General features: G+C 34.6%; 1 protein-coding gene across 1 annotated transcript in view; it reads left to right on the top strand.

Annotated features, from left to right (window-relative positions):
- The window catches only part of HCRTR2 (hypocretin receptor 2), a 117131-nt gene that overhangs the window by 81188 nt on the left and 17117 nt on the right, over positions 1-18826 (top strand). The window contains exons 3-4 of the mRNA XM_027603242.1: positions 4960-5203; positions 12127-12242. Of these exons, the coding sequence (XP_027459043.1) occupies positions 4960-5203; positions 12127-12242 (360 nt within the window). The remainder of the gene's footprint in view (positions 1-4959; positions 5204-12126; positions 12243-18826) is intronic.

Here is an 18826-nt window from a genome sequence, read left to right as displayed (position 1 = left end):
ACAAACCAGAAGATTCCCCAGTGAAGAGTGGGGTGATGAGGGAGGAGTGCATCACCCTGTAGTAGGTATAGTTCTGCTCTAAAGCACAATGATAACTACTTATATACCAGGTATTCCATCCAGACTCTCCTATGAGCACTCAAAGACAGACTGGATGCAGTGTGTGTCCAGTGAGTGATGTAGGGCATGGGTCTCTCTTAAAGTTATTGACAATACAATTGCATTTAGCACAACTTATTAGCAAGTCCTACAGTGATGAAACATCTTCATTTCCCGAGAGATTTTGTTTGCTTCTCTATAAATAGTGTCCTGTCTAGTCAAGACCTCAGTTGATTCTCTCCTCCATAGGCCAAGGAAAACTACTGAGTAACCACAAGATCTGAGTCAGATGAAAAAAGACTAGATCCATTCATTACCTCATTCAGCATTACTTCTTGATGAAAAGTTATAAATGCACAAAAAACTTGGAGCACTGGTAAAACTAGTATCTCCAAATTCTCTTAACATTTATTGCCCATTTTCCATAGAATTTCCCCAAATGGAATGAGCAATATCAATGGACAATAAGCCATTCATTCAAATTTGAAGTTGTTTTCCCTTAGTAGTGATATTCTGAAACTGATGGCTTTTGTCCCTGATATGAAACTTCTGTCCCACTGAATGCTTAAAAAATTATTACAAAAATGTTTATCCAGCCAGATTTTAAGGTTATTCGGTTGTATTTAAGATTTATTGGACATGCATTAATTTTCTATGACTTATATGCCATTTTTTCTTCTAAATACAATATAATACAACCTTTAGGTTTATGACTGATCTACAATAACACTTCACAAAATGCTCAAAAATCCTAAAAATCTCACAAATGTAATAAAGCTTAGCTGAATAATTCAAATGACCCTTCTGTATCTTTAATAATTCTATAAATCCAAGATCATTAACATTTACAGAATAATTAACATGAATTTCTTAGAAAATTATAACATCATTTTTTCTCTCACACTTATACGAGCAGTTGGCTACTTTTTCAGAGTGACTTTTCTTTTTTCAACTGCAGAAGAAGCTCTGCATGGGAAATGTCAGGAAAAGAAGAACAAAAAGCCGCCTGAAATGGAGGTGGTGGCTGGTGGGTGGTGGCTGGTGGAATAGGCTCCTTCACTCTCAGTCACACTTTCCCACCTTCCAATCTTTCAGTGCCTGTGTCCAAATCTGTGATATGGCAAAATTTGTTTCTTTTCTTTCTTCTTTTTTTTAGTTTTTAAAAATTTTTAAGTAATCTCTGTACCCAATGTGGGGTTCAAACAACCCCAAAATCAAGAGTCTCATGCTGTACTGACTGAGTCTGCCAGGTGCCCCCAAATTTCCATTTCTACTTGCCATGGATCTCTGAGGACTTTTTGCCATGGCTATATGCTAGCATAGAACAGAATCATCATCTACTGAAGCAAGTCTCCAGCATTGCCCAGACTACAGGGTGCCGCAGTATGGGTGAAAGGTCAAGCACCTAACAGCAGAAGTTCACATCATCTTATCCCACTTCGTTTATAACATTCATAATCTCCACTGGCCTCATTCTCAAATGATTTGCTACCAGGTTGATTTAAGCTAATATCAAACTCTAAATGAAAAAGGCACACAGAAGTGCACTCCTAGAAGTGAAAGCAGCAAGAAACTGTGATTTGTAATCACTTGGGATAAGATGCCATTTTATATACCTCCCAAGAAAATGTTGTTAATTGGATGCTAGTGTGTATTATGCACCAGCAAATACAGTAGTCAAACAGTGAATATTAAATCACCAATTGCCACGGGTCCATTCAATGAATTCTACTGTTAGATTAATCATGTCAGCATATTCTCTCATGTAGCCACGTAACAGAGAACCACTGCTCTTTGTCTCACTGTTGGCACTGGATGGCAGTCTTTCAAGTGAACTGTTTTTAATTGATAATTACTATTTAATAGTAAAGGAAAATACTAGAAATGACTTTTTAATTTGAGCCATGTTACTTCTATCCCATTCACCCATGTTGATTAGAATTCATGAACAATAAATCACTAAGCCTTGCTGAGCATTTTACACTTCTGATAGCTAGATTGGATAAATATAGCCCCGGCCCAGCAACTATGAAAGGTCAGCTGTGCAGGTCGAGACTACCACAGTTCTATTCCCAAGTTACCAATAGTATTGAGGGGCCCTGAGTGCTTGGCATATTTACAGGGGGGAAATGGGAGTTGGAAGGAAAAGGGTTGGTTTGAGAAGGACACGTCAATTAGCTCTAAGATGGACCAAGTAAATTTCAGGAGTCATCAACACATCTAAACCCTCTCTGATAGAGTTCAGCCTTTAAAGTTACATTTAAAATGCAATTAAACCTCCAAGAATTTAGCATAGTTTAGGCTTTTACTTGTAATTTCTGTGATTTTTTTTTCCTCACTAAAAAGCAGTCCATTCTAATTAAAAGCTAGACTGCCAAGCTTGAGAATGGAATAGAAAAGTAATAGTATAATCACCATAATCATTGCCATAATCATAATAAGTAATAACAACCACTTACATAGCATTAATGGGGCAGGCCAGGCCTAGCCATTTCACATCTCAACTGACTCTCCCTATGATTCCATGTTTGGGTACTATTATCATACAGTTTTACAGATGAGAAAACCGAGATATAGAGAGGTTAAGGAACTTACCCAAGATCATACATTTATCAAGAGAGGTGGGATTCATGCCCAGGAAACCTAGTTGCAAAATTGATTTCAATTATACTGCCTTTTTTTTTATGTTATGTTAATCACCATACATGACATCATTACTTTTTGATGTAGTGTTCCATGATTCATTGTTTGCGTATAACACCCAGTGCTCCATGCAGAACGTGCCCTCTTTAATACCCATCACCAGGCTAACCCATCCCCCCACCCCCCCTCCCCTCTAGAACCCTCAGTTTGTTTCTCAGAGTCCATAGTCTCTCATGGTTCATCTCCCCCTCTGATTAGAATCAAAAGAATCAGAGTAACAAGAATTGTATCCTGTCAGTTTCACTCATTTAACAGAAAAAAATAATAACACATAAGCATTTGGCTTAAAACTGTAAAATGGATGTAGTGCCTGGGTAGCTCAGTCAGTTAAGTGCCCAAATCATGATTTCTGCTCAGGTCATGACCTCATGGGTCATGAGATTGAGCCCCATGTCAGGTTCTGGGCTCAGCAGGGAGTCTGCTTGAGATTCTCTCCCTCTGCCTCCTGCCTGTCACATACATATGTGCACTCTCTCTCTCTCTCAAATAAATAAATAAATCTTTAAAAAAAAACCTATAAAATGGGTAAGCCCTCACTGCACAACTAGCTGGTGGGAAGCGAAAACAGATTGATCATCCTGACACTTAGCCCAGAGACCTTTTTCCTGTACTGCCCAGGCTCTTAGATCCTTTTCAGTCATATGCACCCAAAGTCAATGCATCCACAAAGAAGGTCCTGAGGCAAGAAACAGAAATGGCTACCCTTCCACATAGGGTGGGATCAATACAACCAGGACAGAAAAATGAGAGAGAGGACCGGACCACCTTTATTACCTTAGATTGAGGCTTATAACTATTCCTTAACTCAAAAAAAAATTATTAAGCACATCAAACATTGTGCCAGGTACTGGTGACACAGTTGTGAGAATAAACAAAAACAGTAGCAGTCCCTCCTGCTACAGAGTTTTGTTCCGATAGAGAAGGCAGACAATAAATAAGTTAAACAAAAATAATTGTACTATATCACATAATATTTATTGTAAGTACTAAGAAAAAAGGAAAAGGGACTGAGGTTTCTTTTTAAAGATGGGATTTTGAGAGTGATACCAGAATCAATGATTCATCCAGGATAGGAGTTACATTACATATAATTACATACACTGGTCATGTGGGTATAGGCATGCTTAACATGTATCTTTACTATTTCCTTAAAGTACCAAGTTAAAGTATCACTTGTGATGGCATTAATTATGGAAATCTGGACTAGGTGAACCTACTTGAGTTTTAGAGGTGAGTTGCTTACACCAGCAATGAGCAAACTCTGGTGAGGAGATCCATACAGAATTCGCTTCTAACATAACTCCTGCCTTTGGGTGCAACATGCTAGAAATGAACCAATGTACAAATAGCCTTTGTTATTTGAAAATATAGACTGAGTTATCCATAATTTTTAAAAAATGCTAATTAAATGCATTGCAATCAAATTTCTATATATTTTTAAGGTGTTTAGCCACTTTTTAAATTTTTTTTAAATTTTATTGTGTTATATTAGTCACCATACATTACATCATTAGTTTTTGATGTAGTGTTCCATGATTCATTGTTTGTGCATAACACCCAGTGATCCATGCAGTACGTGCCCTCCTTAATACCCATCACTGGGCTAACCCATCCCCCTTTCCCCTCCCTCTAAAACCCTGTTTCTCAGAGTCCATAGTCTCTCATGGTTATTTTATTTTATTTTATTTTTTAAAGATTTTATTTATTTATTTGAGAGAGAGAGAACGAGAGATAGAGAGCATGAGAGGGAAGAGGGTCAGAGGGAGAAGCAGACTCCCTGCTGAGCAGGGAGCCCGATGTGGGACTCGATCCCGGGACTCCAGGATCATGACCTGAGCCGAAGGCAGTCACTTAACCAACTGAGCCACCCAGGCGCCCCTCTCATGGTTATTTTAAAAGCAAGACATGTCATATAACACATTTGGCATAAAGTGATTGCAATGTTTTCATAGCACCTTTATCATGTTTAATAAGAAATGTTTTCCCTAATATATTTTTAATATTATATTATTAAGTAAAAAACCTTACATGAAATATTTTCTTACAACTTTGAATCTGATTATCTGTGTGACCCTTTCTCTTCTACGGTAAGTACATTAAGAATGATCCATTTAACACCAGATGTTTCTCTTGTCCTATGTTCTTCTACTTCTCTAGACCGTGTCAGTGTCAGTGTCTGTTCTCACACTGAGCTGCATTGCCTTGGATCGATGGTATGCGATCTGTCACCCTTTGATGTTTAAGAGCACAGCCAAGAGGGCCAGGAATAGCATTGTCATCATCTGGATTGTCTCCTGCATTATAATGATTCCTCAGGCCATCGTCATGGAGTGCAGCACCATGCTCCCTGGCTTAGCCAATAAAACCACTCTCTTTACAGTGTGTGATGAGCGCTGGGGCGGTGAGTACATTATGGCCCATAAGCTGACATGGATACTACAGCTGGAAACTAAAAATTTGATTTGCATAGCCATTATAAAGCTGGCCTTGTGCATTTTATTGACACCCGTTAATATAGTTTTGCAAAAGCATGAAAACCAGGTTGAAACCCAAAACAATTTCACAGAGTAGTTCCACCCACTTGGTCCTTTGGAACTACTATGCACAGTTAGCTGGTGTTCATATTTTTCAGATAGGGAACGGAAGGAAGGCTTTTCCTATAATTCAGATTCGATTATGTCAGCTTTTCATAAATTCTCCAAAACAAAAAATGCTCATTTATACAATCCAAATACGTATTCTGGAATGATTAACATTTTACAAGATAGTACGAGGTTATATTGCCTCAAGTGTCAAGTTTCTTAATGGGCTTCAAATACAACTGGGAATTTTCATTTTAAACCCATGTCCTGCCTGGAAATCTGACTGGAGTTGAGTATGTGGACCTATGCTCTTCTCTGAGTCAAATTATCTCCATATGCTGTTTATTCATAATATATTAAGCTGATAAGCTATCACTGGCATAATTATTTTCTGATTTAAGAATTATATTAATTATGAATCCTTTTTGTTTTCCAGTCTGATATGTATGGCAGTTAAATTTAAACAAGCAGAAGTTTGGAGGCCTTATGCTCCTTTGGTTCAAAACTCTCAGTGACTGCCTTTGAAGGTTTTTCTGTAATAGTGGAAACACTTCTATCAATGCCTGATGATGGCATAAACCTGGACACAGCAAAGAGTGACAGGAAATCGACTAATGCTGCATTTTAGTATGTCATGTACTAGTTACAAAATTATTACATTAAATTTGAGGAAAGTGGATCTATCCTCATCTGGATAAGTATATAACAATGGCTCATAGTTAGGAAACTCAATCATTAGGAAAGCATTTGTTTACTAGACAGATGTACATTTATGCACATTAGAAAATGTATTAACAAAAGCACTATACTCCATGGGTTGCTTATGGATCTGGTATTTTTGAGTATTTGAATCTTTGGATTTATATGAACTCCTACCTTGATACTTTGATTTGGAACACTGAAAAGCAAAAAGGCAGGAACTGAAAAATTAGACATATGTTTCACTACAACAAGATAAAATTTAAAAGACCCTGGGATTATTTTTCATATATTATCCAAAGTCCTATATTAACTAAAATTTCACAATTTACTGTGTCTCTTATCCCAAAAACTAACTAGCCCTTTTTGAAATTGAGATTTCCCCCTTCCTTTCTTTCTTTCTTTCTTTTTTTTTTTTGCAATTCACTTGCTGTATTTTTCTCTGGATCATCTTTATCTTTTCCCAATTCTCCCCATTAATGATGTAGACAAAAACAAAAGGAATGGAAAATTCCGAAATGGTAAGAGTATTTCTTAAGAGTCTTACGTCCCATTTATTTAATGTTCAAATAACATCTTGAGTACTTAGGATACGCCAGGAATTATGCCAACCTGGAGAGAAATAGATTCTGCCTAGGGAAACACATTCCTTGTAGTGAGACTGAAAGGCAAATAAACAAATGTTTATAGTGTGATTAGTATTTTAATATACTGGTATACAAAGTGCTGGGAACACAAATGAGAGAACAAACTCAATCCTGGCCATTTGAACAAAAGTTTACAAAGGAGCTGCTAACGTTTCAGCAAAGAATTAAAGATGAGGAGAAATTCTCCAGACAGGGAAGAGGGGAAAGGGTGTCCAAGAAGCAAGAAACCCATACAAGAGCACTATCCCTTGTAGAAGAAAAGAGGGTCCAAACCTCTAGTTTCTGTCATGTAGGGATATGCTGTCTAAAGAACTGTGTTTGGAAAGAAGGTGGTTTGGGGACCAATCATGACATGTCTTATGCAATTCTTATACCATGAATTCTATCTGGAAAACAGCCTAAAAATCTTTTGATCAGAATGTGTTAGTTAATTAATGATGAAATTGACCCATAAATTATTTGCAGATTATGAAGCAAAGAAGTATATTTAAATCTAAGCTTTCAACTCAAAAGTTGGATACTTTAAGTTTATGAAAATGATAGAGTAAAATATCCACCTATTATTTAACATGTATCAATAGTATTTTCTCTAAAATATTTTGGTAATTAGTTGATAAGTTTGTGGACTGCTTTTATAAGCTTTCCTTTCTTTTTTTTTTTTTTAATGTTGCCCTGAATAATAAAGTAGCATTCACCTTCATTAGCAAAAGAGATTGCAGATCTAGGGAATCCTGTCAGTTATTCTGATTAAATAAATAGCTACATCATTTTCTAATTACTCTGAGCAAAAAATATAAATATCTAAAACTCCTTTCAAACTTTAGCATTTTATTAGCTAGCTGTAGCAGAGACATTTTCTTAAAAAAGCCAGCAACTACTATTGAATATTTATTTATTTATTTATTTGTTAAAGATTTTATTTATTCTATTTATTTAGTGAAAGACGGGAAGAGAATGCACAAGCAGGGGCAGGGGCAGAGGGAGAGGAAGAGAGAATCTTAAGCCAGCTCTGTGCTGAGCACAGAGCCGGATCCGGGGCTCAAACAAGAGTTGGTCACTTAACTAACTGAGCCACCCAGGAGCCCCTACTGTTGAATATTTAAAAATCTAAACTCAACCTTCAGAAGTAATTTAGGAAAACTATTTGAAAATGATTTTATAGTAACCCACAATTACTTAACATGATTATAAAGGCTTAAATTAAGCAGTACAAAATAGAGTTTATCATCCACAAAATCAAACAATAAAATTTATGAAATTAACTTTTTAAATATTAAATGAAATTGTTAATCACTTAATGTTTTCAAGAAGAATATGAAAGAATTAAAGTAGATTCTTATCATTTTGATCATTAGACTGTTTATTATAATGATTTTTACATAGTATAAGCTTTGTTTATGTAGGCTATTTAGAAGTCCATGTTCAGCTTAAAATGCTAAAATTCGGACATGTGTGTGATAGTCACAACCTAAAAAGTCCATAGGAAATCACATTTTACAGTGTTGACTCTCTGAAGTTCAAACATCTAAGTCCAAAAACATTTAGCCCAATTTTTAAAAATTTGTTGTGAAATATCTTCTATTTGAGATTAATTCATGAATTGTGTTTCTTATTTTTATCCTAAGTTAAATCAGTAACATAATTATAGAAGCAGATGGTGATATCATAATTGTCCTATAACCAATATATTCCAGCATGGATGGAGTCAGTGAACAATGTGGTCACTTTATCCATATCTATCAAAATACTTTTAGGAAAGTCTTGCAAAGGCTATCTCACTCATGGTACAAAATAACTAAGAACTCTTTCTTAGTCTTACTGAAAATATTACCAGAAATACTTAATATCTTGTGGATAAATCATTTCTGCAACTCATTATATTTATTATTGCCTAGAGCTTTTTCAAAAAAAAAGACCACAAACCCTAACTTCTAGCAGACACACTTGATACTCAAAAACAAATAAAATGTGTTAATATTTATTTTAATGAACTTTAAAGTATGTTTTTGAATATGTTACATTAATTCACACTTTTAAATTTTAAGATTATTCCAGAATTATATCCATAGTTCCTTGATTACTTGCTTTGTAAATGCATAGTTTCACAGAATAGTTCCTACTGGAAGGAAAATAACTTCTTTTTTGCACTAAAGATGTAAGTGTCTCACCAGTCATCCAGTATTTAATGAGCATATACTGTTAGCCAAACATTTTTCTAGATACTGGAGAGTCATAATCTCTCTTCTTGGAGTTTACTGCTGAATTGTTCTTTGGTGGTCTGAAAGAAATAATAATGGAGCCCTTCTTTTACAGTCACACTAATTATAGCATCTGGCCTATTATAAGATTTTGAAATGTGTGTGTGTGTATATATATATATATATATATATATACACACACACACACATATTTATGGAAATATATATACACACGTATATATATATATACATTTATGGAAAACATTTATTAAAAGATAGTAAAATATATTAAAGATTCAGGTAAACTTTAATGGACCTATAAACTTTGAAAAGACAGTCTATATTGAATATTTGGGAAATTATATTTAATTTACGCGGCCATTGAGTCTCTGATATGCGTAGCATGAAAGAGAAAATGTTTGTAGATTTTTAGATAATGAGATTAACATGTTTCAATAATGGACCTAACTCATCTGAGATTAAGTCTTGTCTTAATATATGATACTATTTTTTATCCTCTGACTTCAGAGACTAAATAAAGATCCACATTTTCTCCTTATTTATTGGTTTGATATAGATGCAAGAATTTATTCAGATTGTGTCTATTCATCAGTTGAGTAGAGACACTAGTTTTGAATGATTGTCAATCTTTAAGATGAGGTTTTATAGTATAAATGCTTAAATGGAACAAATTTCCTGTCACTATGTTCTAGGTTATATATAAATGTCTTAAATATATTGAAGACATTGTTCATAAAGTGCAGAGAGACTGCAAAGATAGTTTCAACACATATAACTTAAAATTCCAATGGCATCTCTGGGTTTTCAATTAGCTTAGACTGTAAGCATGAAATGAAGAATGTTAAGACTATCATGTTTCCCCAATTATCTATAATAATTTCTTTATTAAGACATTCAATCCCAGCCTGCAAGTGTAATTTCACTTGATCAACTTTTCTGTGTGGGTGTTCATTATCATAATATGCATTTACCAGCCAATTACATATCTTACCAACTATTTATAAATATACTGACTGCAGAATGAGCTTTCTCTCCCAGCTGTTTAAAACCCAAACTGTTATCACGGTGATGGTATCCATAGCTGCAATTAAAAAAGAAGAATATTACCTCTCAAATCTACCCTCCTCCACTCATTCGGTTTTGTCTGAGATAGGGAGGGACATCAGGGCTTCACAGGTATATCAGCTTCCAAGGTATATTTTTATGTGGGAGGGTCATGTGACACTTTCTTCAAAATAAATAAAAGTCCACAGCCACTCAGGTGCCTGGGAAGTGCTGAGGTCTTCCTCCAGCTCCTCAGAAATGGGCTTATGGAAGCCTGCTTGGGCTGCAACACTTCAGAGGGAAAGGCTGTCATTCCTCTAGTCAGGCTGCTTGGATTCTATCCCTTTTTTCTGTAACTGGCCTGTTATACAGGATAAGCTTGAAAGGAAGTTAGAAACTGATGAGCTAGGTATGGGCCACTTGGCCCACAGAAGAGCTAAAACTGATGCCCAAGTCCGTCTCTTAGACCTCCCAGCCAGCACAGGCACCCTGCTGGCCCCTCTGGAGATGACATGAAAAAAAAAAAAAATCTACCTGAGAAAGAAGACAGAGTTTTAGAAGGAAGCCTAAGTAGAATATTAAACTCAACCAACTCTAGAAGATAAGGCTATGGAATCAAGATTGTGGAGGATATTAAACTCGTAGATAGACTTAAAATACATTCAGTAACAATTAAACGAATGGTTGTTTGATAAAGATCAATTATTGTGGTCATCTTCATAGTTATTATTGGTTAATCTTGACTATAATTTGCCCTTACCACATTTGATCACATAACTGAGTCTTCATGCTCTTATATTCCCTTTCTGAAGCAATGAAAAAAATAAAATGCATGGGGGTGATAGCGTTATCCCTCAGTAATTGTATGGAACTAACCTCATTGCCAATATCAAAGTCAAATTCAGTTGCTTAATTTTTAGAAGTAGGAAAGAAAAACTTTGTTTTGTTAGCATTCAGTTAGAATTCTATCTAATTACTGCATTTAATATCCATGAAACCCATGTAGGTTATATTGTTTCCTGTTTTGCATTTAAGTAAAAGTAGCTGGATCACTGTGATATATTCAAATACTAGTATAGGAAAAATATCCTTGAAAACATTTAAAAAGTCATTAGGGGAACTTGGCTGGCTCAGTCAGTGGAGCATGTGACTCGATCTCAGGGTTGTGAATTTGAGCCCCACGTTGAGTGTAGAGGTTACTTAAAAATAAAATCTTTTAAAAAATAAATTAATTAAAAGTCAGTAATAAATATACTTTAAAAAGCCAAAAAATTATATTAAGCCACCATTTTATTTATTAATTTAATAATTGACTCTTGAATGAATACCTAATCTGTGATATGTATCACCTGTGTACATAGGCTTAATGATAAGAAATCACTACAATCCTAGAGGACCTTATGACTAAATAGATGAGATGAATATAAAAAACATATTTGTTTAAAAATTAACTTTAAAATCCCTAAAAATATCGTTTTTATTAAAAATACATGCATATATACATATATATATATACACACAACCTACTGAAAGAGAAATTTTATATTGTTATAGTAATCAACAAAGAGAACCATTAAATGTTCACTGTTTATTTTTCCAAAATTTTTCCACATTTGTATATGGAGGTACAACTGGGAATAGCTTCCCATTTCTCAGGAAACTTATATTCTAATAAGGAAATCAACTCAGTTTATATTCTTTTCCCAAAAGCATTAGCAATTAGATTTGATTGTCTTGTTTCTTATTGCAATTCAAGTATAGCACAATCCAAATTAATTTTTATTAATTAGCCAGAGGTAATCAGACAAAAGTTTTTTTTTGATAAATAAAGGCTTGATTTTGGATAGCCTATGTTAGCACTAATTAAGAAATGGCTAACTGTTATTCCTCTCTGAGTATATTAAATAAAATTAAGACTTCACATTTAGTGTGTGTGTGTACACTGAGTAAGTGTAAGCAATTGATACTATATTACAGTATTGTGTGTGTGTGTGTGTGTGTGTGTGTGTGTATAACATGCCAGTGAAATCATATAGAAGTTAAATGCGTACTTTAAAGGCAAAACATTGACAGACCTTTAAAAAAATTGGTGAATTATAAAACAAGATTTTATTATTTTGGGTTTCATTCCAGGTGAAATTTACCCCAAGATGTATCACATTTGTTTCTTTCTGGTGACATACATGGCACCACTCTGTCTTATGGTGTTGGCCTATCTGCAAATATTTCGTAAACTCTGGTGTCGCCAGGTATGTAATTTCAAATAATTTCCTTGTGTTTTCTATAGAATGCACTTAAAAATAAAACTTAAGAGGGGTGCCTGGGTGGCTCAGTTGGTTGGGTAGCTGGCTCTTGATTTGGCTCAGGTCATGATCTCAGGGTCCTGGATGTCACCTCTCCGTGCTCAATGGGGAGTCTGCTTGAAGATTCTTTCTCTCTGCTCCTCCAACACGCTCTCTCTCTCTCAAACAAACAAATAAATCTCTAAAAAAAAATAAAATTTAAGAGCAGACTGAACCAACATAATATGCTTACCAAAGGATTGTGTATTTTCTGAAATAATGAGACCCTAGCCATAGAAATATGTCTGGGCATTATTTTTAGGGTGATATTTAGGGAATGTATTTTACGAACTGCCTTAATGACTTTAAATTGTAAAGCTCTGTGATTAATTGACTTGATTTTTGTCTAGGACTAATATTATAAATTTTGTATGAGAAATAACAAAAATTTCTTTACCGTTTCCTGAGACTGTATGTAAAGAATGTTGTCTTTTATATGAGATTTATGTAGTACACTTTTATTATATGTGTTAAGCCTCCAACTTCAAAGATCTTATTTTTTTTTTAGCACAGTGGAGAATCAGGCAGATTTTAGACTTTTAGAAATGGTATATCATGCTGATTTGGGGGTATTGTAGTTTGTTAGATAATTTTGCTACTTCGACAAGTATATTCGTTCTCTGTTATTCATTCATCAAATACTTACCATATTTCTTTTGCATGTGTATCTAATAAAAAGCTAAAAGCTTCTGTCAAATTCACTGATGAATTCATAGACTAGAGGAGGGAAAGAGTCAGATGCAGAGTGAAAATCATCTTAATAAATATAAGCCAGAGGATCAGAAGGTGTGGTAGAGGAGTATCTAATTCAGAGCAGAAAACACTTAAGCTGAACATTGATGATTCCAAGTAAATCACCAACGAACATGTGTAATGGTTTATAAAAGTTTAGACAAAGAATATAGCTCATCCTCTTGTACTTATAAATTTTATCTTAAAATGCCATGTTTCTTGGAAATATATCTCTTTCTTTCTCTAAAGTTATTGCCAGTACTTAGACCTTATCAGGCTCATGGAAAGCCATGCCCTTAGTCTGTTTGCTCTCATATATTTTATCCAACTAAAGGAATTTACTGGGATACCTTAATTCATTAAAAAGACTTCACAAACCTTTTATCTGGTCTTTGAGGAAGAGTCTTAATTTGGGTCTCCTTCAACCTTTGTTAGTCAAAGCAACTTTCAGGATATCTTTTACTGGTTGAATATGGGCAGTAGTTGCACTTTTCAACCTTGTATATCTTATAATTCTAAATTGTTTCAATTCCTCTATTTTTGCAAAGAAACAATTACTTTTATACCCTTAAAAATGCAGTTAGTACCAATACTTATTAGCATTCTAAGCCCCAGTCTTTTCAACTAAGTTAACAAATGTGTGCCACTGTAGAACATGAGTTGTGTTTTCCCAATCCCAGTGATAGTTTCCTCAACACTGTCCCCCTCGCCATGATATCATATATTTTAGGGTGTTTGTTACTATCACACCTACTTCTTGGTAAGTATTTTTATACTAGTCCGTTTTTGCTAGGTTATTCTGCTATTAAAAAAAAAAAAAAACGTATGTGGCTTGCAACAAGTGTGTCTCATTCATGTTCCATGTCAGTAGTGAGGATGGACTGTGGCTCTGCTTTACTTACCGTCTCATTTCAGAACTCAGGCTAAAGGAACAGCACTTCCTGGGACATGCCATTCTGTGACTGAGGGAAAGGGCAAGGAAGTGGAGAGAAATATGTAATGTCTCTTCGATCTTTGCTTTGAACTGGCATATGTTAAGTCTCTTCATACTTCTTTGGCCAAAACAAGTCGTGTGGTTAAGCTTAACCACGGAGAAGGAAAGAATCCTTCTCTCACAGAAAGACACTGCAAGCCATAAGGCGATAGGAATCTTCTTACAAGCTGAGGAGTGAATAATCAGAAATGATATAGTACAGAGAAGTCAAAAACACAGACTTAAGGTCCAGATTACATGAGTTTAAATCCTTACTCTGCAACTTAATAGATGCATGAATTTTGTCAATTTCTTAAACTTCTCTGCCTCTCTTTTGTTATTTTCAGGTGGGGTTGTGTAGCATCTACCTCACAGAATTATTACACTTATTTGATGAATTAATTGAAGTGCCTAGAGCAGAGAAAGTACTCATTGATTAAAATGCCTTAATAATATATGCTATTATTTGTCATTTCAACTAATTCTGCTTATAGATCTAAAATAACAAGTATGTGTTGAATCCATGTATGTGACTGCTTTCTTAAAGAGATACCTTTCATAGTACTTTTAAAAAAAATTTTATTTATTTTTTGAAAGAGAGAGAGAGTGCAAAAGGGGAAAGGAGCAGTAGGAAAGGGAGAGAGAGAATCTCAAGCAGACTCCGTGCCAAGTGTGGAGCCTGACATGGGGCTCAGTCTCATAACCCTGAGATCATGATCTGAGCTGAAATCAAGAGTTGGACACAACTGACTGAGCCACTCAGGTGCCCCATTTTCATAGTACTTTTCAATAACATTATAATGACCTTCTGTATTTGTTTATCTGCTCTACTCTAAAGCTAAAGACAGTACACTCTAGCCTTTATCTTGTATCCCTCCAATTTGTATACGCTTAGAACATATCAGTTGCTCAATAAATACTTTCTAAGAAAAGAATGAGTAGAAGAATAAGAGAAAGTTCTGGGAACATTTCAATAGAAGAGAACATTGAGGAATCCATTTCTCATTACTCAAAGAACTATTCATAGAAAAATTGGAATTTGAAAAATTTCTTAAAAGAGAAAAAGCATTTAATGAGCATATAGGAATGAAGATATTTTAGATTGAGATTGAGATTTTGACCAGGAATGTTCAGTGTTAAGAGCATTCCCTTACTTCCATATTTTTTACTAGTAAGTGTGTACTACATATAATAGATGTTTTTATTTGTTTATTCATTTATGTACAGATTGACATAACTTTAAAACTCTTTGGGGGTACCTAAATCTGTCTTGTTCATCATTGAATCCCCAACACTTAACATGGTATCTTGCACTGATAGTATTCCAAAAAATGTTGGACAGATAACTACTAAACTCCAGCCAGTTTATTTCTCCATTATTTAAGCTTACAGTTCTTCATGTCTCAAACTCTAAAGTAAGTTCAAAATTGTATTGCAGGTTTAGAAATAACCCACATTCATTTGATGAATTGTTCTGGTTAGAACAAACCATATGATCTGAAAGATTTGCGATAAAATGCTTGGCCTGTGAAACTAAAAACATTTACAAAACAGATTGGAATGGAAAATGACAAGTTCAGCTGAGCTCACTTTAGCAGCCGCAATAAAGTAAATTAACCCCAAATGGGTGATTATGTAGAATTCTGCTTGAGCAACTCTCAATTTCCAACTGTTAATGTCTATAAACAGAGTTCCAAAGCCTTATGTATGCCATAGGCTACATCCAGTGAGCCATCAAATAGAGGGCTTATCCTATTTGCTTAAAATTACAGATGCAGGGAATCTGTTACATACTTTGGAATTTGTCAGTGTAAGATTATTAGTGAGCAAAGTGTGTGACCTTGTCTGACTTTCTCAAGAACTTTCAGCTTTGTTAAAAGAATTAACCAGTGCTTTGTTATAATCAATGACTTAAATTCTTTTTGACAATGTGACTCAGGGAATTCAGTCAATCTGGAAATTCTACAGACTCTTCTCTAAAAGTCCTCTTTTTAAGACCCACTTAATCTTGGTTTATGTGACTCTGTCAACGTTCTTTCCAGCTCTAGACCTCAGATAGTTCAACATTTAAATTTTAATCATCATGTGAACTCATGTTAACTCATTCCAGAATATTCCAAAATATTTGGTAAGCACCCACTATGTGTCTTATATTGTTGGAGGAACTGGGGATGAACCATAATTGATATTTGAGTCTGAACTAAATTTCAACTTACCAGGGAGTATAACTTTGAAAAACTTTTCCTGTCCCAATTTTTCTCACAGTCTTTTCTACTATTCTATATTCTTCAACATTTTTCCAAGAAAACTTAATTAATATTAGTCAGTCTAGTGTGAGGGAATAGGCAGTAAACTGTAATTGCAGAGGCAGAAGCAAAAGGTGATAAATCAAGTTCACACAGAAAAATAAAAAGCACTAGTGAAAGTAACTACATAGGTAAACATGAAAGAGAGTATAAATGTATTTTTCTTTGTAATACTTTTTTTCTCCTACTTAAGAGATAACAGCATAAAGCAATAATTATAAAACTGTAAAGATTCAGCTTGTAATGTAAAGATGTAATACAAAGAAAGGAGACAGGAATGAAGCTAGTTTGGAGCAAAACCTTTATACACTATTAAAATTAAATTACCATTAATCCAAATATTACTTAGGTTGTTGATTGTAATTCTCAGGGCAACCACCAAGAAAATAACTCAGAAAACTATAGTGAAAGGAAAAAAAAAAGAGCATTAAAATGGTATCCTAGAAAATACTTATTTAACACAAAATAAAGCAGCAATGGAGGAAAAGAGGAACAAAATAGACTATATATATATATATATATATATATATATACAAACAAAGCAAAATGACAGATGTAAATTATTCCTTTTCAATAATTAAATTAGTAATTAAATAATTAAATTCAGTAACTAAATGTAAATGAATAAAACACTCCAGAGATTGGGAGAATAGATCAAACGAACAAACATAAAATGATACAACTCTATGCTATCTTCAAAAGACACATCTTATATTCAAAGACAGAAATAGGTTAAATGTAAAATAGTGGGGAAAAATGTTTACTATGCAAACACTAACAAAAGAAAGCTGAGGTAGCTGTAGTAATATTAAAGGAAATTTTACCAAAACCGTGACTGTCAGGGCAGCTGGCTGGCTCATTCAGTGGAGCACACAACTCTTGATCTTGTGGTTGTGAGTTTGAATCCCATGGTGGGTGTAGAAATTACTTAAAATTTTGGTGGGGCACCTGGGTGGCTCACGTGGTTAAGCAATTAACTCTGGGTTTTGGCTCGGGTCATGATCTCAGGCTTATGGGATTGAGCCCCATATCAGGCTCCAAGCTCAGTGGGGAGTCTGCTTCTCTCCCTCTCGCCCCTCCTCTGCAGTCTTGTGCATGTTCTCTCTAAAATAAATAAATAAATCTTTAAAAAAATGAGTAGATAAAAGTCAATGAAACTGAAAATTGGTTCTTTGAAAAGATAAGAGATAATTACAAGAGAAAAGAGAAAAGATTCAGATCACTAAAATCAGAAGTAAAAGAGGGACATTATCACAGATGTTACAGAAATAGAAAGAGTAAGAGAATACTGTTAAAGAGGGCACGTACTGAATGGAGCACTGGGTGTTATACACAAACAATGAATCATGGAACACTACATCAAAAACTAATGATGTAATGTATGGTGATTAACATAATAAAATAAAATAGAATACTATGAACAATTGTATGCCAACAAATTAGATAGCATGATAAAATGGACAAATTCATAGACACAAACTACTGAAACTGTCTAAAGGAGAATTAGAAAATCTGAATAGACCTATTACAAGTAAAGAGGTTAAATTAATAATAAAGAAATTTCCCACAGAAAAACCCAGGTGGCTTCACTGTTGAATTCCACCAAATGTTTAAAGGATAATTAACACCAAACCTTCACAAACTCTTTGAAAAAACAGGAGAGGATGAAACACTCCCTACCTCATTCCATAAGGCCAGAATTACACTACTATTAAAACTAGACAAAGGGTATGTGCTATGGTGAGCACTGTGAATTGTGCAAGACTGTTGAATCACAGATCTGTACCTCTGAAACAAATAATGCAATATATGTTAAGAAAAAAAAAAGATAGCAGGAGGGGAAAAATGAAGGGGGGGAAATTGGAGGGGGAGATGAACCATGGGAGAGGATGGACTCTGAAAAACAAACTGAGGATTCTAGAGGGGAGGGGGGTGGGGAGATGGGTTAGCCTGGTGATGGGTATTAAAGAGGGCACGTTCTGCGTGGAGCCCTGGGTGTTATGCACAACCAATGAATCATGGAACACTACATCAAAAACTAATGATGTAATGCATGGTGATTAACATAACAATAAACATTTAAAGAAAAAAAACTAGACAAAGATACCACAAGAAAACTATAAACTAATATACTTACGAATATAGAGTAGTATACTCAACAAAATACTAGCAAACCAAACCCAATATGTAAAAAAAGGTTATACATGATGACCAAGTGTGCTTTAGCTCAGCAAGGCAATGTGGGTTTAACATATGAAAATGAAGCAGAGTGATACATTAGCAGATAAAAGACAAAATCCACATGACATGATCATCTCAATAAATGCAGCAAAAGCTTTTGACAAAATACAACACCCTTTCAAGATAAAAGCACTTAACCAAATAGAAATAAAAGAGATTTCTTCAATTTGATAATAAGGTCTACAAAACCCCACAGCTAACATCATATTTAATAGTGAAAGACTGAATATTCCCCTCCC

This window comes from Zalophus californianus, chromosome 7 (genome assembly GCF_009762305.2).
Source record: "Zalophus californianus isolate mZalCal1 chromosome 7, mZalCal1.pri.v2, whole genome shotgun sequence".
Classification (NCBI taxonomy): domain Eukaryota; kingdom Metazoa; phylum Chordata; class Mammalia; order Carnivora; family Otariidae; genus Zalophus; species Zalophus californianus.
The sequence above is the reverse complement of the archived record's forward strand: the minus strand, read 5'-3'. Positions and strand labels throughout refer to the sequence as shown.